At 40.2% G+C, this 26,983-nt stretch overlaps 1 protein-coding gene across 1 annotated transcript in view; it reads left to right on the top strand.

The window, feature by feature from the left end:
* The window catches only part of LOC126284301 (cadherin-23), a 391,034-nt gene that overhangs the window by 342,708 nt on the left and 21,343 nt on the right, over window positions 1–26,983 (top strand). Inside the window, exons 23-26 of the mRNA XM_049983132.1 lie at window positions 10,355–10,475; window positions 11,007–11,176; window positions 16,111–16,195; window positions 23,193–23,494. Of these exons, the coding sequence (XP_049839089.1) occupies window positions 10,355–10,475; window positions 11,007–11,176; window positions 16,111–16,195; window positions 23,193–23,494 (678 nt within the window). The remainder of the gene's footprint in view (window positions 1–10,354; window positions 10,476–11,006; window positions 11,177–16,110; window positions 16,196–23,192; window positions 23,495–26,983) is intronic.

The raw sequence follows: 26,983 nt of genomic DNA, 5'->3' as shown, positions 1-26,983 counted from the left end.
TTATTCTTATATTTGAAATTGTTCATTATCGAACTACTTGTGACAGTATGGACAGTAGAATGCCTTTGAGAACAATTACAATGAAGTGTTTGATATTGCTGAGTGACTGATTTGCCTTTTAAGCAATATAATGAGCTTTATAATTTTAACCATGTCTGTTGCAGTAAATGTAATGCATCTCAGTTTGGTTATTTATTAGTGGGACAATTTTGCTGCCACTATAGAACATTGTTTTTTTATTTATTCTAGACTTTGTTTAGTTTTTATCTGAATTATGTGGATATACTTTCTTAATAATAAAGTATAAAATTTAACAATAGATCTACTTATGACAGTCAAATTTTAATTCCCGATTGCGGGTTTAGTCTATGCGTTACGTAGAAGTTCGTCTAATTGGCACATGATATTTTAATCCCATATTGTATTTCTCCCTTACTTCTATTCTCTTTAAAATTAGCCTCATTTACATTGGGGGAAAACAGGACTTAGAGTGCTGAAGTACTGTATTTAAAAAGGACATTTTTCATCTACACTGCAAATCAAAACAGTATTTTAACTAGACACTTTCTGTAAAAATGTGGAGATAGCCATTGATTACGTTTATATTGTACACAATTTTTCTTTTCTGATTTGAACCTAAGGGCTTGACAGATTTACTGTGAATATTGGACCATTATGGTCACTTATGCATTTACTCATTGAAGGTACTTGAGTCTAAGGACATATTAACTATGGTTATTGCAGTATGCCTTTGAATTGCCACTGGGAATTTGCTCAGTGCAGAAAATAAATATTTATCATTCCTCAGTAAAGAATCCGAATTTTAGACTGAATTATCTTATTGACACTCCATTTACCTGCCAGATGAAGATCAAAATGTTCCATTAAGTTTAGGGCGTGCAGCCACAAGAAATCTCCTTCTTCTTCTAATATTTTGGCTGTATATCGTCCAGCCATCTTCAGAGTGAGTCCCAAGACTGCTGCTCCAGTGCTCGCTTCATCCCTTTATACTCGTGTACTGCACGACTGCGCATGCGGCCACAGATGCAAATGTGCCAGAGACGTTGGTTGGCGGCAGAGACGTGCATAATGCGCGAGTTGTATCTATAACTCCACAGTTGATCTGTGTTGGCATGTCGATATATCATTGTGAGCTGCACTGTGACGATGTCTTTGCGAGTTTATTACTGCAAGTGTCGGATTCCAGTCAGGATTGAAACCACTATCTCTATTAATTAAATTTGTCGTGAAGTGAATTTAATTTGCCTCTTTCACTATCGAGTCCCAAAAGGATGATGTAGTTGGCAAAATTTCGACGTTGTCATACAACATTCTGTGACCATTATCAATACAGTGCTCTGCCACTGCCGACTTGTTAGGTTGCAAAAGTCGTGCGTACCTCCGGTGTTCTGTACATCTTTCTTGGACAGTACGAGTTGTTTGTCCGAGGTAAGTAAGAAGGGCCACATTCACATGGAATTTTGTAGACTCCAGATTTTCGGAGCTGCAAATCATCTTTGACAGACCCCACGAGTGCAGCTGTCTTGGGTGGAGGACAAAAAATCGCTTTTACTATGTGTCTGCCGAGAAGCCGTCCTATTTTTGATGAGAGGCTACCCACATATTGCAGGAAGGCCATTGATTTAAAGGTTTATTCATCTTCTTCTGCTTTCTTTGTGGCCTCTTTCAGTTTCATTTTCAGTGCCCTCTGTATTTGTTGTGGAGAGTACCCATTGTCTTCAAACACTCTTTGTAGGTGAGAAAGTTCATCTTGCAGACTGCTTTCATCAGAAATAATATGCGCTCTGTGGGTCAGAGTTCGGAGAAAACTCATTGTCTGGGCAGGATGGTGGCAGCTATTTGCATGTAAATACAGATCGCTGTGCATTGGCTTCCTATACACTTCATGTCCCAAAGTGCCATCCTCTCTGTGCCGAACCAAAACATCCAAAAATGGAAGGCATCCCTCCTTTTAATTTCCATTGTGAACATTATTTGATAGTGGAGGGAGTTCAGATGTCTTAGGAAGTCTTGTAAGTTGTCTTCACCATGGAGCCAAACTACAAAGGTGTCATCAACATATCTCCAGAATACTGTGGGTTTCAAGCCAGCAGATTCAAGCGCCTTCTCCTCGAAGTCTTCCATAAATAAATTGGCCACCAGAGGTGATAAGGGACTACAACTACAACTACAGTATGTTGTATGGCAACGCCGAAATTTTGCCAACTACATCATCCTTTTGGGACTCGATAGTGAAAGAGGCAATTGAAATTCGCTTGACGACAAATTTAATTAATAGAGATAGTGGTTTCAATCTTGATAAATCATGGAATCCGGCACTTGCAGTAATAAACTCGCAAAGACGTTGTCACAGTGCAGCTCACAATGATATATCGACATGCCAACACACATCGACTGCAGAGTCATCGATACAACTTGCGCATTATGCACGTCTCTGCCGCTGACCAGCGTCTCTGGCGCATTTGCATCTGTGGCTGCATGCGCAGTCACGCGGTACACGAGTATAAAGGTATGAAGCGAGCACTGGAGCTGCAGTCTTGGGACTCACTCTGAAGATGGCTGGATGATATACAGCCGAAATATTAGAAGAAGAAGGAGATTTCTTGCGGCTGCACACCCGAAACTTAATGGAACAGTCTTTGCGTCACCAAAACCTGAAGATTCACATCGAAGGTCAAAATACTTCCTGCTGATAGCCTGCAAAGTACTAGCTTGTTTGTGTCCATTCATTCATTGATTCATTCATTCATCATCTTCTGTAAATCTGATTAAGGAGAACTCTCAGGGACATCAATGTATGCATAAATGTAAGACAAATATGAAACAACAATGGAAATTCCTGGATGGAATAATATGTAAAATGAAGGATATGCAAACTACTCACCTGTAGCCGACTGATGTGTGGTGCATAGAAACATGCAACAGAAAACAGTATTTATGCTAGCTTTTGATATCTGGCTTTATTTATAGTGGAATTGCACACATCATGTGAGCTATAGCTCAAAAGCTAGTGTAAATATTGTTTTGTTTCTAAGTCCACACATCACTCAGCCATATGTAAATGGTTACTTTTCCTTCATTTTATGTATTTCATGTATTCAGACAGATAACCTGTCAGGATAGCCGAGAGCGCTGACACACTGCTTCCTGGACTCGGGTATGCGCGCCGGCCCCGGATCGAATTCGCCCCGCAGATTACCAATGACAGCCGGTGTGCCGGCCAGCCTGGATGTGGTTTTTAGGCGGTTTTCCACATCATCATAGGTGTATGCTGGGCTGGTCGCCATGTCCTGCTTCAGTTACATGACTCTCAGACATTTGAAACACATTCACACTATTTCATGATTGACACTAGACGCAGACAGCTGGGGTACACTAATTCTGTCCCGGGGGGTATGGGGTGGCGGCAGGAAGGGCATATGGCTTCCCTTTAAAATTCACCATGCCAAATCCGTTCTTAACCCTCCCGACTCTGCCCACAAAGCAGGATAAAGGCAGTAGCAAAAGAAGAAAAGAAGAAGAAGATGTATTCAGACAGATCTATCATGTAAACATAATCTGTATACTGTATTAACAATAAACTATCACTGTATTACTTAACATAAACATGTTTAGGCCATTTAAATTTTATTAAGTAAATTAGTAAGAAAACTACTACTTTGAACAAAAACAAGGCAAAGGATCGTGTTTGTGTGGTTTGTGTGTGTGTGTGTGTGTGTGTGTGTGTGTGTGTGTGTGTGTGTGTGTGTGTATCACTCTCGTTCAAAAAAGGACCCTTGACTAGTGTGCTTGTGTCATCAGCAAACATTACAGTTTTTAAGCTGTCATTTTAAATTGATAAGAAGATCATTTACGTTGGTTAGAAACAAGAGTGGGCATGGTACAGACCCCTGTCACACACTACTTTCTACCGTTCTAAGACTATTTTCATGCTGTAGGTACAGTTTATTTCTGTTGTGGAGGTAAGATTCCATCCATTCAAGAAGGGTACCATTGATGCCATAACACTTCAATTCACTAGTATAATTTTATGATCCAGGTGATCAAAGGCTTTGCCAATGTCACAAATTAATCCAACAGGATAATTTTCCTTGTTTACTTTGCTAGCACTTCATTTGTGACATCATGTATTCCTTTTTGTGTGGAGAATCCTTTATGAAGGCCAACTGTAGAGGCAGCTAACAAGTTCTGTTCTGTTACATGAGCCAGTATTCCATTATAGGCTACATTCTCAAAAACTTTTGAAAAGACTGGAAGGAGTGATATAGGGTTATAATTAAAAGTGGTTTCCCTATCTCAAATTTTGTAGCTGGGTGTTACTACATTATATTTGAATGTGTCAGGAAATATGCCCCAAGTCATTGACTCTGTACAAAGATAACCTGGAGTAAACCTGTCAAGCCAGTGCATAGTTAGACAGAAATAATTTGAGTGGCAGTGGCATTTTTTTCAAAATTGTTGATTTCATTCTAATATGTATAAAGTAATCCAAAGACTATTTCCATAGTCAACAGTATGAGCAGATTAACATTACTCATAACTGATCATTAGTATACTTCACAGAAGTAACTTGCAATGCATCATCACACATCTCAGAAAGGTGTCTTCCATAATGGGATTTTCCAAACACAATGTGTGGATGCATGAAGAACATGATGTGACTGCTTTACAAAAGTTGCTGTATTGTACTGTAGAAAAAGCTCTGTTTGGATAGTGATGAGTACACACAAAGATTGGAAAAAAGTACCAACAATTGTGGTGTTGTAGCCAGCAGTGTTTACCCACCCTCCAATCCTGTCCCATCCTCCCTTTTCTTTGTGTAAAACATAACGGAAGATGATATTTACTTTAAAATCTACAAAGTCTACAAAAAGCCAAAATATAAATCAGAGTCCTAGAATTGGATGTGCATTTTAAGTTGAGGACAAGAGATTCTTCCTGAAGAAAGATCAAGTGAACAATACTCAAAAGTGTCTGAGGAACTGATGGAAAGGATTCATGTGGTGATAGAACACAATGCTGTTTCATATTGATAACATATCAGTTACATAATGATGTTGAAGTGTAAGAAATCACCTTCAGCTGTTTGTTCTTCATTCATTCTGTTATAACCTTTAATCACAATAATTGCGTGGATTTTCACACTCTCTCTTAGAAACAATAGCTGATCACATGATTACAACTCAGTCTCTCGTATTCGACTGCTGTGCCGTGACATGCGGCCGGTGCCGTTCGTAGCTAGGTGGCGCTCCCGCGCTCATCCGATTTGCGGAGCGCCTCTATCGCCGTTTGTGCGTACTGTCGTGGCGGCACTGTTAAATGTCGTGGCACTATCACAACACTTTTTCCCCCTTGAAAAAAATAAACACTCACTTCCTTGGAGACATGGACAGCGCAGAGACATCCATGGCCTCTTGTGAGGCCCCAAGGAGATTCCGCGCAGAGACACGAGAGTATGGTCGAAAATGTCCAGGACGGAAGCTCGTGCATGGAACGTGCCTCCTGGATGAGATGATGGGTGAAAACTCTGGAGCAGCATCCATAGGTGTCATTGACCTGGGAGTGTGCTCCAGCGAGATGGGTCCCGGAGAAGGCGGCGTCGCGACTGAGGCCGGTTCCGGAGTACTTGGAAGCGGCAGCGACGGCGGCTGCATCAACAAGGACGGTAGATTGGCAGCAGTGACAGGACTGGCGTCTCGGGCTGGTGGAGGCGAAGGATGGGGCGGTGGCACAGGCGTGGCCACCACTCGTGGGCGCATCTGGTCGTAATGGCGAACAACCGTGCCGTCGCCCGTACGGATTTCACAAAGCCGGCGGCCGCGAAGAGCCTTGACCACCCCTGGAATCCATTTAGGGCGAGATCCATACCCTCGTGCCCACACGTCGGCGCCCACCGAGTATTTTCCCGCACTAGGGGACACAGTACAAGGCCTGTCAGGGTGAAGCAGGTGCAGTAGAGTGCGCGGTTGGCGGCCATGCAAGAGTTCAGCAGGGCTGCGATCACCCAGAGGCGTGAAGCGATAAGAACTCAGAAATTGCAGCAGGGTGTCATCTGTGGAAAAATCACTAAGGAATTTTTTCATCTGGCATTTGAAAGTGCGGACAAGGCGCTCGACCTCCCCATTCGATTGTGGATGGAAGGGAGGTGCGGAAACATGATGAATCCCTTGTCCAGTACAAAAATCACGGAAGGCCTGCGAAGAGAACTGAGGGCCATTGTCCATGACGATCGTGGATGGAAGACCTTTTAGCGCAAAGATTTTGGACAAAGCCAGCGTAGTCACCGCAGTGGTGGGCGACGGACATCTAATAACAAATGGAAACTTCGAGAAGGCGTCAATCAACAGTAGCCAATAAGTACCAAGGAAGGGGCCAGCAAAGTCGGCGTGCATCCATTCCCATGGCTGAGCTGGATCAGGCCACGGAGAGGGCATTGTACGAGGTGCCGCCAGTTGTTGAGCACACTGGCCACATACAGCAACCATATGGGTGATGTCTGAATCAATGCCGGGCCAATAAACGTGCCTGCGGGCCAGGGACTTAGTCCGAGAAATACCCCAATGGCCTCCGTGCAACAGTTTGAGAACATCTTTGCGAAGAGAGGCTGGCACCACGACCCGTGGAGATGCGCCATCCGTGGCCAGAAGAACAACACCATCACGAACAGACAGACGAAGGCATGGTAGTTGCGAAGGGGATCCGATGCCCGGCCCCTGGTCCTGTCCGGCCAACCTCGTTGAACAAAACCGATCACCCGACGCAGGACCGGGTCTCGCGCAGTAGCTGACGCGACCTGCGAACCTGTAAGTGGAAAGCCCTCGACTGCACGACGTTCTTCCTCATCAATGTGGAAACAGAGGAGTTCATCACGATCGAAAACAGGGTCGGGGCCCATCGGCAATCGCGACAATGCATCAGCATTGGCGTGCTGGGCCGTGGGGCGATAGTGAATCTCATAATGAAAACGAGACAAGTATAAGGCCCAACGTTGCAGGCGGTGAGCTGCCTTATCCGGAAGTGACGCTGAGGGGCTGAACAGAGAGACCAGCGGTTTGTGGTCGGTGATGAGGTGAAACTTAGAACCATACAAAAAAACGCTGAACTTTTTTAGAGCATAAATGATAGCGAGCGCCTCCTTTTCGATTTGAGAGTAACGCCGTTGCGCCTCGTTGAGGGTCTTGGAAGCATAGGCAATGGGTCGTTCCGACCCATCCTCATACCGATGGGCGAGAACAGCCCCTAGGCCATACTGTGACGCGTCAGTTGCCAGAACCAAGTGCTGACCCAGACGGAATGTGGCAAGACAAGGTGCAGACTGCAAATGAGCCTTCAGGCGGACAAAAGCCTGCTCACACCCGTCGGACCAACAGAAGGGGACGTTTTTGCGTAACAGCTGATGCAGAGGATAAGCTACCGCTGCTGCGGATGGAATGAATTTGTGATAATAAGCAATCTTGCCTAGAAACGCCTGAAGTTCTTTGACCTTAGATGGCCGGGGTAGAGCGTTAATGGCCGCAACGTGCTCACGGGGAGGGCGTATGCCCTCACGGGACAAGTGGAAACCAAGATACTCAATGGAGGGTTGGAAGAACTGTGACTTGTCCAGATTGCACCTCAACCCAGCCGAATGCAAAACCCGAAACAGTGAACGTAAATTACGAAGGTGCTCTGCAGTGGAGGCTCCCGTGACAACAATGTCATCCAGATAGTTTATGCAGCCGGGAACGGAAGCCGTGAGCTGTTCCAAAAACCGCTGAAAAATGGCCGGGGTGCTAGCGACGCCAAATGGTAATCGCTGGTACTGATACAACCCACAAGGAGTGTTGATAACGAGAAATTCCTTGGAAGGAGCGTCCAACGGCAACTGATGGTACGCCTCCGATAAGTCAAGTTTGGAAAAGAACTGGCCCCCAGCGAGCTTGGTAAACAACTCCTCAGGACGAGGAAGAGGATAAGTGTCAATGAGGCTCTGAGCGTTGACAGTGGCTTTAAAGTCACCACACAATCGCAGACTCCCGTTTGGTTTAGAAACCACCACGATCGGCGATGCCCATTCGCTGGAGGTAACCGGAATGTGAATCCCTGAAGCTGTTAACCTATCTAGCTCAGCCTTGACAGGTGCATGCAACGCCACCGGAATAGGGCGTGCCCGGAAAAACTTAGGGCGAGCCGTAGGTTTAAGAGTAATGTGGGCTGCAAAATCCTTGGCACAACCCAGACCAGCAGAGAACACGGACGAAAATTCACAACACAATCCATCCAGCTGTTGATACAGAATGTCCTCAGATATGAGGTGCACATCATCATCAATGGAGAACCCGAACAACTGGAAAGCATCATAACCGAACAGGTTTTCAGTGCCCGCATGATCCACCACATAAAACGTGAGGGGCCGAACAACAGACTTGTAGGCAGTGGAAGCATCAAACTGGCCCATGATAGGAATTTTCTGCTGGTTATAAGTCCTCAGATTGCGCGTAACTGGAGACAAAGGAGGGGAGCCCAACGCCAAATACGTGCGAGAATTAATGAGAGTTACTGCAGAGCCAGTGTCCACTTGCATGCGGATGTCTTTATTCAGAACACGAACAGTAACAAACAACTTATTTGTTTGAGAAAGCACACAGTGAACATCCATGTGCGACGCCTCGTCCTCGTTGACAGGAACTTTATGGGACTGACACACAGAAGCAATGTGGCCTTTTTTCCTACATGAATTACACGTGGCCCAACGTTTTGGACACGCTGCCCTGTCGTGCTGCACGAAACAACGGGGGCAAGAAGGAAGCGCGGAACGAACCGGCTTCTGTGGTTGCTGGTTTCGCTGCGAGCGTTGCGGCCCAACGCGACATTGTTTACGCGAGTGAACCGCTGCCACATCTTCGTTCTCCTGTGCAACAGGCAAATTGTCCTTGTCGAGGGTTGACTGTACAGCGCCTACATCACACCATGCGTCTATTTGCACGCCAGCAGCGTGAGACACTTCAAAGGATTGAGCGATGCTTAGAACTTCCGACAACGACGGGTTTGGGATTTGTAGGGCACGTTGCCGAACTTCTTTATCAGGAGCAAGCCGTAGAATAGCATCCCTAACCATTGAATCAGCATAAGACTCGTGATGAGTGTCCGTGACAAACTGACATTTCCTACTCAGGCCGTGTAGTTCCGCTGCCCAAGCCCGGTAAGATTGATGGGGCTGTTTACGACACCGGTAGAACGTCACGCGGGCGGCAACGACGTGGGTGTTTTTCCGATAATAGGCAGACAATAAGTCACACATTTCTTGGAAGGACAGGGAGGCTGGTTCCCGCAGAGGGGCTAACTGAGATAGCAGCTGATAGACTCGAGGGGAAATCCAAGATAGAAATAACGACTTACACATAGGAGCGTCGACAATGCCGAAAGCCAAGAAGTGTTGCCGCAAACGCTTCTCATAATCCTCCCAGTCTTCAGCGGCCTTGTCGTAAGGAGGGAATGGAGGCGGAGAAGAGGAAGACAGACGATGAGTAAGCGACGTCGACAACGCCTGAATCTCTGCCGTCAGCTGTGTTTGTTGTTCAATGAGCGCTTGCATAAGCTGTTCCATGTCTGCCCCGTCACGAACACGCAAATCCACAACGCGGTGAAAATATCCCGACCTCGTCGCCAAAAAGTGTTATAACCTTTAATGACAATAATTGCGTGGATTTTCACACTCTCTCTTAGAAACAATAGCTGATCACATGATTACAACTCAGTCTCTCGTATTCGACTGCTGTGCCATGACATGCGGCCGGTGCCGTTCGTAGCTAGGTGGCGCTCCCGCGCTCATCCGATTTGCGGAGCGCCTCTATCGCCGTTTGTGCGTACTGTCGTGGCGGCACTGTTAAATGTCGTGGCACTATCACAACACATTCATTGTTTTTTGTGGATTCCATCAAGAATGAGAGCTTACAGGAATGTGGAACTAGCCAAGGTACACTTGAATAAAAGACATGCAAGTCAAAGAAACTCAACTAAGTTTATTGCTTTAACAATAAACTACTACTATATATTTAGTAGAATTTTCTCATTTTGAGCAAACTGAAGGGTGATTATTTAATTATTAAATTTATCACTATATAAACACCACACTGGATCTTACTTTCTGTTTGATATATGTACTACAGAATTATGAACAGTGAAGCAGTTCACATATTTTGTACTATTTTTCATTCACTTAAGGTTTTTTTATGAAAGGCTTCTTATAATTCGTTCACTTATTTAATTTTTAGACATTGTTTATTTTATAAACTGACAAAACACTTCTATTGGTGTTGCTTTCTTTGAATAAAAGACAGTATTTTGCTTTCAGGATGATGAACCACAAATTTTTTATGTTGAGGAAGAAGTGCCAAGTGGGACTGAAGTTGGCTATGTGGAAGCATTTGATGGAGATATTAATGAAAATGCAGAAATTGATTATCTTATCACTTGTGAGTTCACAATGCTTAGTAATTTATTCATGTTACACCTTTTTGCACATATTTTCTGGTTTGTAAAAATATTATTTTTGAAAAATATGCAATTCTATAAGCATTTTGCGAGAATTAATAATCAGTCATGGTTAGAATACAATTTCTATCAAGTTTAGCACTGAGCAATGTTGGTAACATGGCTTTCTTCAGCCCCAGTTTTGCCAGTTATTTGCAGAGAAAGGAAAAAAATGTTTCTCTAACTAAAGAACATTTAAAACTTTTTTCATATGGCACCCATTCAGCCAAGGACTTCAATTTTTAAATATTTATTCAGTAAGCTGTGAAAAGTGAAACAAAAATATTTGTAAATGAAAAGGAAGGCAGATGGAGGGCTCGAGTTACCAATAAAAGTCACTTGAATTGCTTTTGCTACTGTACATTATAATGTTCCAGATAATTGAAGTAAGTTGGTTATTAATGTCTTTTTATTTCATGTAACTTGCTTGCATAGTACTCATTAATGAAATTAAATTCACTACATTGTTACAGATGGCAATGAAGATGGACTGTTCAATATTAGTAGAACTACTGATAACAGAGGTTTGATTACTGTTGCTAAAAGGCTTGACAGAGAAGAGTCAGCAGAACATGTCCTTACTGTTAAATGCTTCAAAAGATCTCTGAGGCCTCAAAGCTTACGTAAACAGTACAACAGACAGGTAAAGTCACCATTTAATAGTAAATATATTTGATTGTGAACTGTATTGCATGAGTTAACAAGTTTTATGCTTTCGTTAAATGGAATATGTGGTTCTGTTTACAATTAATAGGAACTGTTTTTCACATGGTAATGTGTATTCAAAATACATTAGGTTGTCAAATGGTGAGATAACGAAGTATCATTGAAGTAATAGGTTTTGTGGTTTATGAGAACTCTAGTGCACAACAGTGTCCTCTGTTACATATGCATGTTACCAGGGTTTCATTTCAGTGTATGAGGTAACTCTGAACACTATCATATCTCTCTAACAACAAAGTAATAAGAAATTGTTTGTGCAATGTTTAGTTCTTCAAGTTTTGTCGAAAATAACCATTCCAGAGGCTGTTTACTTGCTTGCAATACATATGCTTCATTTGAAATATTGGTCAGAAGCAGTGTCATTTTGGTGGAAGCATAGTATGTAGTATGTTGTTAACTCCCACCAATTATAACGAAATATTAAAGGTGATAAAGAGTCTAAAATCAGAAATGTCTGCAGGTGTGGATGAAGTGCCTGTGTCAATAATAAAAGAAGTTGCCCAACAAATTATAAAGCCCCTGGTACACATTGCCAGTTTGTATTTCAGCGAAGGTGTGTTTCCTGAGAGGTTGAAAATCTCTAAGGTTAGACCTCTGTTTACAAAAGGAGATCCATACAAGGTAGAAAATTATAGACCAATATCACTTCTCCAATCATTTTCAAAAATTCTAGAGAAATTAATGAAAAAAAACCAGACTCATAAATTACTTAGATGCTCACAAACTTCTAAACTGCGATCAGCATGGCTTTCGCTCAGGCCACAGCACAGAATCAGCTATCCATGCCTATACCAAAGAGATTATCAGGAGTCTCGACACTAAAACATGTGTTGTGGGAATTAACTTAGATTTATCTAAAGCTTTTGATACAGTAAATCACAAAATTCTGTTAAACAAGATGGAGGCAGTAGGTGTAAGGGGAGTTGTAAAGCAGTGGTTTGAATCTTACCTTCAAGATAGAACTCAGGTGGTAGAAATCAATGCAGAACATAAAAATCAGAAAATCAAGTGGGTCTCAGATGCAAAGAAATTGGAAATAGGTGTCCCACAGGGCAGTGTTCTTAGTCCCTTATTATTCTGCCTTTATATAAATGACATAAAATATCCTAATATTTCTACCAAAATAGTGTATCTAAAAACAAAGATGATGTGACTTACCAAATGAAAGCGCTGGCAGGTTGATCAAAATAATGTTGTTCGCAGATGACATTATCATAATTGTAAGTGATGATAAAAAAATCATTAACCATGACAACTGATATTGTCCTGAAATTTATTCAACATTGGTTTAATGCTAATGAGTTAACACTTAATCTACGTAAAACAAATTATATACAGTATGCAAAGCAACTCAAGATATGGACCTCCAGTTAAAACTAATGGATAAGAAGATAGATAGTGTACAATCCACAAAGTTTTTGGGCATGCACATTAATCAAAACTTAAGCTGGAAAGACCATCTCAAGTACTTATCCCACAGGCTCAATTCGGCATGTTTTGCATTGAGTATTTTGCTTACTTTCAGTCCATCGTGTCTTACGGCATAGTGTTCTGGGGTAAAACTAAATCAAGCTTAACAGATATCTTCAAATTTCAGAAAAGAGCTATACGAATCATAACACATAACTCTCCAAGAATTCATTGTAGGCCCCTTTTCAAAGAACTGCAAATACTTACAATACCATCACTGTATATTTTTAAAAGCTTTCTGTGTACAAGAGCACATATGAAAAATCTACATACTAATGAGGACTGCCATAATTATAATACTAGAACTCTTAAGAATTTGTATGTAGAAAGGGTAAGGACAACACAAACCCAAAAACATATAAGTTATTTTGGAATAAAACTTTACAAAGCTCTGCCAGTGTACATGAAGAAAATAATAGATGAAGTAAAATTTAAGACTGAGCTTAAAAATTACCTTTTAAGCAAAACTTTCTATGGCATAGATGAGTACTTTGATTGTGTGTAAATTTATTGCCAAAAATTTTAATTATATGTCTAAATTTGTACTTTTAAAAAATGCCTTGAAAGTGATATTCCATTATTATGTCTGTAGTAATTGTACTAGTATGATCACATTGTTGTGACAATTCCTATGTCATGTAAATGATTTACAGGAAGATAATAAAATGAAATGAAACATATCCTTGGTATATAGTGTTTTTTGCAACAAAAATCTTGTGACTCATTACATCTACATGACTACTCTGCAATTCACATTTAAGTGCTTGGCAGAGGGTTCATCGAACCACAATCATACTATCTCTCTACCATTCCACTCTCTAACAGCGCGGGAAAAATGAACACTTAAACCTTTCTGTTCGAGCTCTGATTTCTCGTATTTTATTTTGATGATCATTCCTACCTATGTAGGTTGGGCTCAACAAAATATTTTCGCATTTGGAAGAGAAAGTTGGTGACTGAAATTTCGTAAAAAGATCTCGCCGCGACAAAAAGCGTCTTTGCTGTAATGACTTCCATCCCAATTCACGTATCATATCTGCCAGACTCTCTACCCTATTACGTGATAATACAAAACGAGCTGCCATTTTTGCACCCTTTCGATGTCCTCCATCAATCCCACCTGGTAAGGATCCCACATCTAACAGAGGACGAACGAGTGTAGTGTAAGCTGTCTCTTTAGTGGACTTGTTGCATCTTCTAAGTGTCCTGCCACTGAAACGCAGTCTTTGGCTCGCCTTCTCCACAATATTATCTATGTGGTCTTTCCAACTGAAGTTGTTCGTAATTTTAACACCCAGGTACTTAGTTAAATTGACAGCCTTGAGAATTGTACTATTTTTTGAGTAATCGAATTTCAATGGGTTTCTTTTGGAACTAATGTGGATCACCTCACACTTTTCGTTTTTTAGCGTCAACTGCCACCTGCCACACCATACAGCAATCTTTTCTAAATCACTTTGCAACTGATACTGGTCTTCTGATGACCTTACTAGACAGTAAATTAGAGCATCATCTGCCAACAACCTAAGAGAAGTGCTCGGATTGTCTCCCATGTCATTTATATAGAACAGCAGAGGTCCCAGGACGCTTCCCTGGGGAACACCTGATATCATTTCAGTTTTACTCGATGATTTGCTGTCTATTACTACGAACTGTGACCTTCCCGACAGGAAATCACAAATCAAGTCGCACAACTCAGACGATACCCCATAGGTCCGTAGCTTGATTAGAAGTCGCTTGTGAGGAACGGTGTCAAAAGCTTTCCGGAAATCTGGAAAACGGAATCAACTTGAGATCCCCTGTCTATAGCGGCCATTACTTCATGCGAATAAAGAGCTAGCTGCGTAGCACAAGAGCAATGTTTTCTGAAGCCATGCTGATAACGTATCAATAGATCGTTTCCTTCGAGGTGATTCATAATGTTTGAGTACAGTATATGCTCCAAAACCCTACTGCAAACCGACGTCAATGATATAGGTCTGTAGTTAGATGGATTACTCCTACTACCATTCTTAAACACTGGTGCGACCTGCGCAATTTTCCAATCTGTAGGAACAGATCTATTGGTGAGCGAGCGGTTGTATATGAGTGCTAAGTAGGGAGCTATTGTATCAGCGTAATCTAAAAGGAACCTAATCGGTATACAATCTGGACCTGAAGACTTGCCCGTATCAAGCAATTTGAGTTGCTTCGCAACCCCTAAGGTATATACTTCTAAGAAACTCATGCTAGCAGCTGTTTGTGTTTCAAATTCTGGAATATTACATTCGTCTTCCTTGGTGAAGGAATTTCGGGAAACAGCATTCAATAACTCCGCTTTAGCAGCACAGTCGTCGGTAACAGTACCATCGGCACTGCGCAGCGAAGGTATTGACTGCGTCTTGCCGCTTGTATACTTTACATACGACCAAAATTTCTTCGGATTTTGTACCAAATTTTGAGACAATGTTTCGTTGTGGAACCTATTAAAGGCATCTCGCATTCAAGTCCGTGCCAAATTTCGCGGGTCTGTAAATTTTAGCCAATATTCGGGATTTCGCGTTCTTCTGAACTTCGCATGCTTTTTCCGTTGCCTCTGCAACAGCGTTCGGACCTGTTTTGTGTACCACGGGGGATCCGTTCCATCTCTTACCAATTTACAAGGTATGAATCTCTCAATTGCTGTTGCTACTATATCTCTGAATTTGAGCCACATCTCGTCTACATTTGCATAGTCAGTTCGGAAGGAATGGAGATTGTCTCTTAGGAAGGCTTCTAGTGACACTTTATCTGCTTTTTTAAATAAAATTATTTTGCGTTTGTTTCTGGTGGATTTGGAAGAAACGGTATTGAGCCTAGCTACAACGACCTTGTGATCACTAATCCCTGTATCAGTCATGATGCTCTCTTATCAGCTCTGGATTGCTTGTGGCTAATAGGTGAAGTATGTTTTCCCAACCATTTACAATTCGCGTGGGTTCGTGGACTAACTGCTCGAAATAATTTTCGGAGAAAACATTTAGGACAATCTCTGAAGATGTTTTCTGCGTACCACCGGTTATGAAAAAGTATTTTTGCCAACATATCGAAGGAAGGTTGAAGTCCCCACCAACTATAACCGTATGAGTGGGGTATTTATTTGTTACGAGACTCAAATTTTCTCTGCTACCCGTGTAGCCGCCAGCTGAGTGTAGTGAACTCCTGATCTATTCAACGGAACAAACTATAAATGTTTTACTATGCTAAAAAGAATTTCTTGTTGTTAACTATTCTTCAGATTAGCCATATATCAGCATTCTACTCTGTGTACAAAATTAATATTCCATCTTATGCGAAAAAAAATGTGTTTTCCAGCCCCAGATTAAATAAGCCCACCTAATCCTTTACTGTTACTTTTGTATTTAGGATCCATCTGAGGTGCAGGTGAAAGTGAAAGTGGATGACATAGACGACAACAAACCAGTATTTTACCAAGACAATATTACTATTGGTATGTATCATACTTTCTTCACAATAAAAGTGATGTTTATAACGAGTAGAACTTAGTGTTACTTAAACATAAATAGTTGACACACCCGATATTATTGATAAATTTTTTTGAAACTGTTGATGTATCAATTGTTATGGGCAGGTATTTCAAATGAAAAATGGCTTTCTAAGAATTTTTATTGCTTAAAATACAACAATGCAAGATATACAGATTTTTTTAAAATAAAAAGTAAGGTATTTAGTCTGTTGTTTAAAATACAACATTAAAAGATACATGTAAGGTATTTAAATTCTTCTCCTTTACTCTGTTGCATTTTTAAGTATTTATTTATCCATCCTTGGGGAAAACCCTGTTTGCAGGAACTGAAGTCACTGGACACCACAAAAATTTAATGGCCATTACACACAACACACTATTAGATTTTGCACAATATTCTGATACACAAGCACGCTTGTCTATTACACATTTTTCAAAATATTGATGTAGGTCAATTATGGTATCTTGTGTAATGACATTGGCATTGCACTGTTGCTAATTATCAAAAAGTGGTGTCTGTGTGTGTGTGTGTATGTGTGTGTGTGTGTGTATAACTGTCCTTTTTTCCCCTTAAGGTAAGTCTTTCTGCTCCCGGGATTGGAATGACTACTTACCCTCTCCCTTAAAACCCAAATCCTTTGGTCTTTCTCTCTCCTTCCCTCTTTCATGACAAAGCAACCGTTGGTTGTGAAAGCTTGAATTTTGTGTGTAGGTTTGTGTTTTTATGTGTGTCTATCGATCTGCCAGCGCTTTCGTTTGGTAAGTCACATCATCTTTTTTTTTTTTTTTTAGATATAATTATCAAAAAATGTAGGTAATCCAATTTCAAACAGATGTACCAGTAGACGTATTAGCACTGCTCATGGCTGCTTCTGTTTCAGGTATTATTCTTGTAGCTGATGCAGTGATAGCAGAACACTCTTTCTGAAGTACTTTGCAGCATTCTCTGCCTCTTGAACTGCCCTGAAACAAGTTTTTTAATCCTTAGATCCAATAATGTCACAAGCATATTAACAGCCAATGTTTTAAATGATTTCACTCTTTCATTGACTGATTTAATCAAGGAATCCAGAACACTTCAGCCTTCATTAGTTGTTAAGGTTCTGTACAAGTCTGAAAACTTGGCAGGAATACCTCATGTAAGAGGTATAATTAAGTCAGCAGTTACGTATGACTCCCCTGTGATTGTTGTTGTTGCTACTTCAGAAGGTTCAAGAAGATCTATTATCTCAAGCTTGCTTCATCCTTTCAATTTTTTTTAAGCATGTAGCATGAGCTGATGAGCTGTTCCATTGAGTTGGCATTTCTTGTAAGTCTCGGTTCTTTTTTGTTTGCCCTTTTTTGAACATTGTGCTGTTTGTCACTGGCTAATGTAGAGTTATGAAAGTAAGTCAAAATAGACTTTTGTTTTCAGTAAAGTTTTGAAAACTGTTTTGGCTCTGAAACAATCTTGTAGAGAGTGTACATAAAGTCTGGGAACACTTTCAATTGTTTATTGCACAGGAACCAAACATTGTATCATACATATGACATTTTGAAGAGAAGCTCTGAAACTTTGTTTTCATGTATACCACCACAGTGTAGTTTGGTAATTTGCTGATAGTCAGGGCTAATCGCAAACAGTGAGTTTTCTGTGTGTTGGAGTTCGAGAAAAACAAGTGTGCTACAGCTGTTCAACACCTGTTTAGAACAAAGTACGGTAAGAAGCCACCAACAAGGAAGGCCACGTACCACTGGCGCAACATATTCATTACAACGGGTTGTGTGTTCCCGGCAAAGGGAACTGGACATCCCAGCATGAGTGAAGTGCATGTGGAGCGCATGTGAAACACATCAGTGTGTTGTGCCCCAAGATGGCTCCAATCACAGTGTGGAAAGTCCTGCAACAGAAGCTGTGTATGAAGCCATTCAAATTGGAGCTAGTGCAGAAGCTAAATGATGACGACAAAGACAAGAGTTTTGAGTTTTGTTCACAGTTGCAACAATTGAATCAGGATGGAGATGGCATTGTTGATTGCTTAATTTTTAGTGACAAAGCCACTTTTCACACTAATTGGGAAGTGTACAGGCAAAATTGTTGAATCTGGGGTACAAATCATTCACATGAATGCATTGAATTTGAGCGTGATTCGCAAAAGGTAAAAGGTTTTTGGCCCTCGTCATGTCGAAAACTGTACTGGCCATTCTTCTTTGCCGAGAGCACTGTCACTGGATATCCCTACTTGGACATGTTGCAGCAATGGCTGATGCCTCAAATGCAATCAGATTCTCCGTTCTTCTTTCAGCGGGATGCGTCTCCACCCCATTTTCATCGTGAAAATTGTGGGTACCTGAACGCGGAGCTGCAGCATCGATGGATCGGCCGTGCTACAGAAGGGGACAGCTGTTTCATGAAATGGTCTCCCTGATCACCGTATCTCACTCCATACGACTTTTTTCTGTGGGGACACATTAAAAATCTGATGTATGTACCACCTCTACCATGTAATGTAGCAGAGCTCCAGGAGGGAATAGGGGAAGCGACTGCCACAGTTGATGATGCCGTGCTGGGACAGGTTTGGTAAGAATTCGATTCCTTATTGACATCTGCCGGGTCACTCGTGGTTTGCATATCAAATGTTTGGGAGGGGGAAAAGAAAGAAAAAAATACTTTCAGAGTTTCTCTTCCAAATACAATGTGTATGACATCTGTGCAATGTTTAGTTCTTGTGCAATGGATAATTAAAAGTGTTCCCAGACTTTATGTACACCCTGTGCAGTGGGCAAAACAGGGTAATGCTGAATCCTTAAGATTTAGGCAGCTTTTTTGTAATTGCAGCATTGTCTGTAACCACTGCCACTGTCTTATCACAGATATTGTATTCTAGCAAGATTTGTTTGATGACATGAAAAAATGTAGTGTTAAAATAACCTGCCAATATGTCCAAAATTTTCTATAACATTGTCAAAAAAAATTTTTTTCAATGTCTTGTTATCTGAAAAATTACTTTTGTATGTAAAAAAATAATTCTCATAAAAATTGGGCCAATGTTTATTTGTCAATGTTACGCTGAGCTTCAGCATCTTAGAAGCAGTGGGAAAGTAGGAAGAGGAAGAGGAAGAAGAAGAAGAGGAAGGTCACCATAAGGAATAGTAATGCAAGAGGGGAATTGCTGGTCTGTCACACAATGCTGCTACCTTAGGTGTGTATACTTGCTGAGGAACTGCAGCAGATACAGTATAAACTGCACATAGGAATAACAAGATTGAAACTGCATTTAAGAGATCAAGGGTGGCTTTTTCACTCATGTTTTTTCTCAGTTGAGTTGACACTCAGGACAGAACAAAAGGGCCATCACTCTACTGCAGTTGCTAAATTGCTGCAGTCAGCAGCACTTGGGGGCTTTCAGTGCTCTGTCAAATTGTACTCACTGTATCCGATCTCTCATCTCATCATCATTTACATCCTCTTTCACTTCTAAAATATTGCCGTCAACTTTGTCTCTCTCATACAGACCCTTCATATACTCCTTTCACCTTTCAGCTTTCTTTTCTTTGCTTAGGACAGGTTTTCTATTTGAGCTCTTGATATTCATACAGCTGCTCCTCCTTTCACCAATGATCTCCTTAAATTTCCTGTAGGCAGTATCTATTTTTCTCCTAGTGAAATTTTTCAGTTTCTGTCAATCTCAAATTTTAGACATTTGTATTCCATTTCAACTGCTTCATTTTCTGCTTTTTTATATTTCCTCTTTCATCAATTAAATTTACTGTCTTCTGTGTTATCCAAGGAGTTCTACTAGACATTGTCTTTTTACCTATTTGATCCTCTGCTTCACTACTTCATCTCTTAAAGCTATTCATTCGTGTTAGTCATTTCCCTGTTGTGGTCAGCTATTGCCTACTGCTCCATCTGAAACACTCGACAATGTCTGATCTTTTCAAGTTATCCAGTCCCATCTCCTCAATTTCCCACCTTTTTGCAGTTTACTCAGTTTTAATCTGCTATTCCCAACCAGTAATTGTAGCCAGATTCTACATCTGCCCTTTAAAGTATCGTGCAATTTAAAATCTGGTTCTGAAATCTCAATCTGAAACCTTGTGGTGCCTCTAGGTCTCTTCCATTTATACAGCCTTCTTTTGTGATTCTTAAACCAATTGTTAGCAGTGATTAAATTATCAGAGTGTACACAACCCAGACAATTGGGAGATCTGGGAAAAGCCCAGGAATTTTTTTTGTGGGAGAAACCTGAGAATTTTTTAGAATTCCAGGAATTTTTTGTTGTTTTTAGTTTTTAATTAAATTTTTGTAATTTTGGCTGGTAAGAACCGATACTCTAACAAAATATTTTACTGTATCCCACTATTGCAGAATAATACTGCAGCAATAAAACATGTCCAAGAAGAAAAAATGAAAATGAAACATAAATTGGAAAGGAAATGCGCCATATGCAACAACAAAAGACAGTGCTCATACAAACATTTGTCAACAGCAAAATGTATCAAAGGTTTTAGGAAGACTATGCAATGCTTCATAACAACAAATTTCCTCCAGTGAATGTGATGTCACAACTGTTTACATTGAGGCTTATAAGAAAGACAGGCTGTGGCGCATGTGTCATGAGGGTAGGCCCGAGCTCACTTGCTCGCTTTACTCAGCAGGCAAAATGCGTTTCTAAAACTGTTACCTCACAACTGGGTGTGCATGTACTGATGAGAATTGCATCTTCTACTGTAATCTGCTATTATGAACTCTTACTGGTTGCTAGCTGTCCAGAAAATTTTTAAATCAACTCTCCACATAAATGGTATAATGCCTTGTTTATAGCGTTTAGTCTCCACTGCATAGCAGTCCTCATTTCATAGAAGATATGGCCCCTTATGGAACTGATAGTCAATTGTTTGCTAATTTGGGTGAGCTTGGCCTATCTTCATGATGTACGAGGTGTGGCATGTCTTTCTAGTAGGCCTCAGTTTACATTAGATTCGTTTTAGCAGTTACGAGTGGGCTCATGCACATGCACAGTTGAGTTGTGTATGAGGAGTACCTTCTCCCACTTCTGTCTACAGAAACATGGCTGTTTGCTGTGTAAGTAGCGCAGCAAGCAGCTACCTGGCAAAATTTTGCTGGCACACCCGAGTTGCCAGATTCACGCAAGCGCAGCAGGCCTGGATCTGGGGGGGGGGGGGGGGGGGGCAAATCGCAAATCGAGGTACCAGACCTGGGTGGCAGTTTTGGGGAGGGGGGATCTAATTCACTTCCTTGAGGATAAAACCTTGTTTCACAAAGCAACTAGCATTCAGTGCACGTTGATTTATAGATTAATTCATATGATTTTTAAACACATCCTTGTTGATTTTTGAACACATTCTAAGTTGATTTCTGAATCAATCATAAGTTTATACTTGAATCCGTGCATTGTGTACTTGATGTCTCTGTAAGGGGAATCCTCATTGCATCTAGAAATAAACTTTCCTGTAGACAAAAAAGCATGGGGGCTATATGAGCTGAGCAAAGTAAAGCCGAATGGATAAATGCCAATTGCTGTCTGATTATGTGGTTGACTGGGTTTTGCGAATGACAGCATTGTTATAATTACTAGCAAAATCCATAGATTCAGACTACCAGAGTGGGAATAAACAACTAACAGGAATAACATGTAAGAAAGGTTACGTATTATCTTCTCAATGTATCCAAAAAATGAGATTTTGACAGGAAATTTTTGGCCAGATCACTACACTAGTAAGTGTCAGTCTTACAGTATCCAGCTAGCAGCCATGTAAGTTCTATTCTGGAAGTAGCACAGGAAATGTGTTGTACAAATATGACACAACACCTAACCAGTGAATGATAGCTGGATTACTAAACCAGTGATTCTGGCAAGGTTAGTGAAGTACTGGCGAATAAGTTTTGACAATGGCAGGAATGCTTACTGAATTAGTGATGACAAGATTGTTTGTTAGAATGAGGAAGGAGATGAAATGAGGACATCACACAAATTATGGAAGAATATTGATTCCAAATTTATATAAAAATTTCGTACTACTACTTTTCGATCTCATAGTTGAAAAACTGGAGCATATGAATGAAATGTGAAACTATTTCCTAACTTAAAGATTTTTGCATATAGTATGCCTAATATGCATTTCATATTGATACTTCGTGAATTATATTTGGTCGTGTTATAAAAATGACAATTTGTGCCAAAACAGTTTCACTTATTTGGTCTGTGTTACAATTTCTGCAATATTAGAAAGGCCTATTTTGTTATATCTAGCAGACAGTGACAGATTAGATGTAATCAGATCGAGAAACCATACCAGTCTTGGGTTCATTTGTATTAACAGCTTTTTCAGTGTTATACAATGACATTTTAATTTTTCATGAAGCAAAATGTTTGATGAACTTTGATGAGGTAATAGATTCTTTTGCAGAAAGGGGAGTGTGCCATGTAAAGCTGTAGCATGATTATATAGAAAAAAAGATATGTGCACTGCCTTGCTTGTCTCTTGTCTTCACTGGTTTTCATATCAATGCACACTCCACTACAGACTGAAAATCTCATTCTGGAAACATCCCCCAGGCTGTGGCTAAGCCATGTCTCTACAATATCCTTTCTTTCAGGAGTGCTAGTTCTACAAGGTTTGCAGGAGAGCTTCTGTAAAGTTTGGAATGTAGGAGATGAGGTACTGGCAGAAGTAAAGCTGTGAGGACAGGGTGTGAGTCGTGCTTGGGTAGCTCAGATGGTAGAGCACTTGCCTGCGAAAGGCAGAGGTCCTGAGTTCGAGTCTCAGTCCGACACACAGTTTCAGTCTGCGAGGAAGTGAAATTAGATATGTTTGTCAAAATGCTGAATATAATTTAATCTCTAGTTGTTAGTCATTCAAACCATTTTGTATAGTATTCGGAGCATTTTTTTCTCACTGTTGGTCCCGGATTATGGCAAGAAGAGAATGTGACATTATTTCCTATATATTTCAGGTGTACGGCTGAATGTGCCCATTGATACTTCCTTATTGACACTGGAGGCAACAGATGCTGATGCAACAGCTGATCCCTTCAGCTACATGCTGGTTAACACAACATTCTTCTCATTTGCACCATCTAGACTAGATGTTGTCAGCACACAAACAGATGGAAATGCAACATTTCGGTTAGATGAGAAGACAGGAGAACTTCGAACATTTGGAAGCATGTTGGATTTTGTGGATGGCTATTTTGAGCTTCATGTTATTGCCAATAATAGCCTTCGAGAGGACTGGTTGGCTGAAGCAAGGGTGAAGGTAGTAATTTCTTATTGCCTGTTTTCCATATAATTCTGTGTTGATGTGGTATTCTGTAAGCTTTAGCTATTTACTTAGTCATGTAACAGAAATTTCATGAACTAGTGCAGTGCATTCCTTTCTTTAAAAGGGACATATTGTGCTAATTAAGTTTCTTCTTTCAGTAATAAAACTATTTAGTTGGTAGGGCATGTAATTTGACTTTATTTCTTTTAGATAAAGAATATACCACAGTTTCAGCCTAGTTTGAGGCACTCATTCAGTTGCTTATTCATGCATCATATTCTATATGTCCTATAATGAAGGAGAAACTTCACAGGCATGGAATGACTGGAAGAAATCATTAAAAAAGAGAAGCAACAGTTAGAGAGTAATTGTGTACGTTATAGTTATGGTTAACTGTTACTAAATTACTACGTACTATTTGTGGACCAGCCCAGATACCCTGGAATTTAAGGTGCCCTCTTCCAGAACCAGAAAGATGCTACAGCTCTGGGTTGAATCTGCCAGGTGGATTAACGATGAAAACTGTTGTGCTGGCTTGTTTGGAGGTGGTTTTTAGGCAACTGGGTAAATACCAGGGTGGTTTCCACATTCTGCCTCAGTTAGACAAGTTGCAAACATTAGAAAATGTTCTCACACACACATAAGATAACACTAGATGCAGACAGATGAGGCACACAAATTACTTCCTGGGGAGATGTGATGGTGTCAGGAAGGGCATCCAGCTATGTGTTACCACTAACACTGCCAAATTCAACATAAGTGATGACCCTGTGGAAACACAGGATAAGGTCAGGAAGAAATTTGTGCTTACTCATACTAAAATAAATACAGAAAAATTAGCAGAAGCAGTACTGCTTTGGAAATAGATCCTGCTTTTCCCGTTATACTAAGTAGCTGCTATTTGTAATCTAATATCTGATTTGTATTAACATGAGAAAACACTGAACTTCACACTAGGCACAACAGAAGTGCAAATCAGTTAGAAAAATCCCAAATTTTGCTCTTGTTCAGACTAGAGAATGATCAGTGGACCATGGATCCATGTTTTTGTGTAACAACTTACTCGCACTCTAATCTCATGGTAACAGTATAACCATAATAAATAAACTGCTACCTTTGTAAAAAGTCTAAAAAATTGTTCCTGCATTATTTAGTCTGGTGTTAGCTTAGTGCCACTGCTTTGCTCATGTAGACTGTACGGGCTACAGAGATTTTTTTGGTTTCATTTACCCAAATTTTTCTGTTGTTCACAAATTGTAGCACTTTCTAAGCATTTCATGCCAATTAAGGAGATATAAGCATGGTCTTTTATGAATGTACTTTTGACCAAAAAGCAGTTCTTGTAGTTGGGGTCCAAAGTTTTTGATAATCATACCTTTTAAATTCTTGTGGAAATTTTCTATAGCAACTTGCACCTAACAAATATTGCTTTATATTCCACCTACAAGGGAAATACCAGGTTTCATAGATTTAGCTTTAAAATTTTTTAAATGTAATGAAATATTCATGCCTTGTTGCTCTCTCTTAGAGGTTGAATTTCCAGAAACACTGAAACAGGTATTTTTTTTTATTCTTAACTGAGAAGTCAAATACCAGTTGTCATAGATGTAGCCTAACAAATCCGTTAGTAGTTCTTTAGTAATTACTTATTTTCAAAAAAACTTTTGCCCACTATTTTACTGCCCTTACTGGTTGAATTAAAAAAAAAGCTAAAACACCTATTTTTTATTTGTTGACTGAGAAACCAAATACCAGCTTTCATAGCTCATGCTGCAAAATTCCCTTAATAGCACATACTTTCAAACAGCCTTTCATCTCCTATTTCACTCTCTTAGGAGTGGAATTTTGGACAATTCCTTCTTAACAGTGCCTACAATATAAGATCCACATAACTTCAAGTTTCTATCCTCAGTGGTTTGGGCTGTGTGAGAGTCAGCGAACCAGTCTGCCCTATTTCTTCTCCTTTGGGATTGACTTTTGAAAAACAGTGATAGAATTTTTTTTTCTCCCCCTTCTTCTATGGCCAAGAAGCCAAACACCAGTCTTCATAGATATAGCTTTAAAAATTCTTTCATAATGAAAAATTTCACCTCCTCCTCTTAGGAGTTGAATTTCAAAAATGGTTACGTGTATATGTTTTATTTCTAATAGAATACAAATTTCATAGATTTAGCTTGAAAAATGCTTGCACAATGAGATATTTCCATAAAAACGTTTATCCCCTATTTCAAAAACAGTTAAACATGTGTTTTCTTATTTCTAACTGAGAAGAAAAATTTAAATGTTCATAGATTTAGCTTTGAAAATGCTTTTGTAGTAAAATATTTTCATAAAAAATCTCATCCCCCTGTTTCACTCCCTTAGAAGTTCAGTTTCTAAAAACACTGAAACACATATTTTTTATTTGTAACCAAGAAGTCAAATACCAAAGTTCATATATGTAGCTTTAAAACTACTTCAGTAGTTCTTTCTTTAATAATGATATGTTTTCTAAAAAAGCTTTCACCTCTCTTTCACCCCAATAGAGTTAAATTTCCAAAAATGCTATAACATGTGTTTCTTTATTTGTGAACGAGAAAGCAAATACCAACTTTTTGCAGGTCTAGCTTCAAAATTGCCTTAATATAAACTTTTTTTAAAAAGAAACTTTCATCCTCTATTTCATTCCCTTAGTGTTGCAATTTCAAAAAAATCTGGTCTTAAATGACAATCCCTTCTTAAAATAATGTCCATTCCTTCTCCAGGTTTCAAGTTTCTATCCTGAATGGTTTGGACTGGGTGATTGTGAGTCAACCAGTCAGTCAGGATATTGCCTTTTATGTATAGAAATTGCAGAGAGAGTTTTGTTTCTTTCTACACTTGCACCATTTCCCCCATTGTTATTGGAGTTAGATGAGCCACCAACTTTAGGTCAAACTCAGAAAGACAGTATAAAGAAAATGACTGGACAGATACTGCCAGTTCCTCTTATAAAAGTATAGAGAGAGGCAAAACCAACTTGCTTCATCAGACTATAAAGGAGGTTAAAAACAAAAAGGTTGTTAATTTAAACAATGGAAACTCCAGGTTGGAATATTAACAAGGTTCTACTTACCTTTGTGATGACACATTAAAGTGCAGATGGCACAAATAAGCCTTTAGCTACAGCTTTCATCAGAAAAAAATAAACAAACGCCATTTATTCACACAAGCAAGCAACCTCAAGCACATATGACTGCCAGTTCTGGCACCTTGGACCAGAATGTAGCTTTCGTGTGTAATGGAAGCAGCAATCTGGAGGGGGTAGGGAAGGGAAAGGGATAGCAGTGTATGGGTGGGGGGAGAGAGGAGTGCTGTCTGGCAGTGTGTGTAGAGATTAGACAGCCAACAGGGACAGCATCAGAAGGTTGTGGGGCAGGAGATGGAAAATGGATGAAAAGGAGAGGAGTGGAGAAAGACGGGTGGGTGCATCGGCAGAGGGTTGCAAATAAAGAGGGTGGGAGA

Source organism: Schistocerca gregaria, chromosome 8 (genome assembly GCF_023897955.1).
Source record: "Schistocerca gregaria isolate iqSchGreg1 chromosome 8, iqSchGreg1.2, whole genome shotgun sequence".
NCBI classification, from domain to species: domain Eukaryota; kingdom Metazoa; phylum Arthropoda; class Insecta; order Orthoptera; family Acrididae; genus Schistocerca; species Schistocerca gregaria.
Note: the sequence above shows the minus strand (reverse complement) of the source record. Positions and strands in the feature narration are given on the sequence as shown.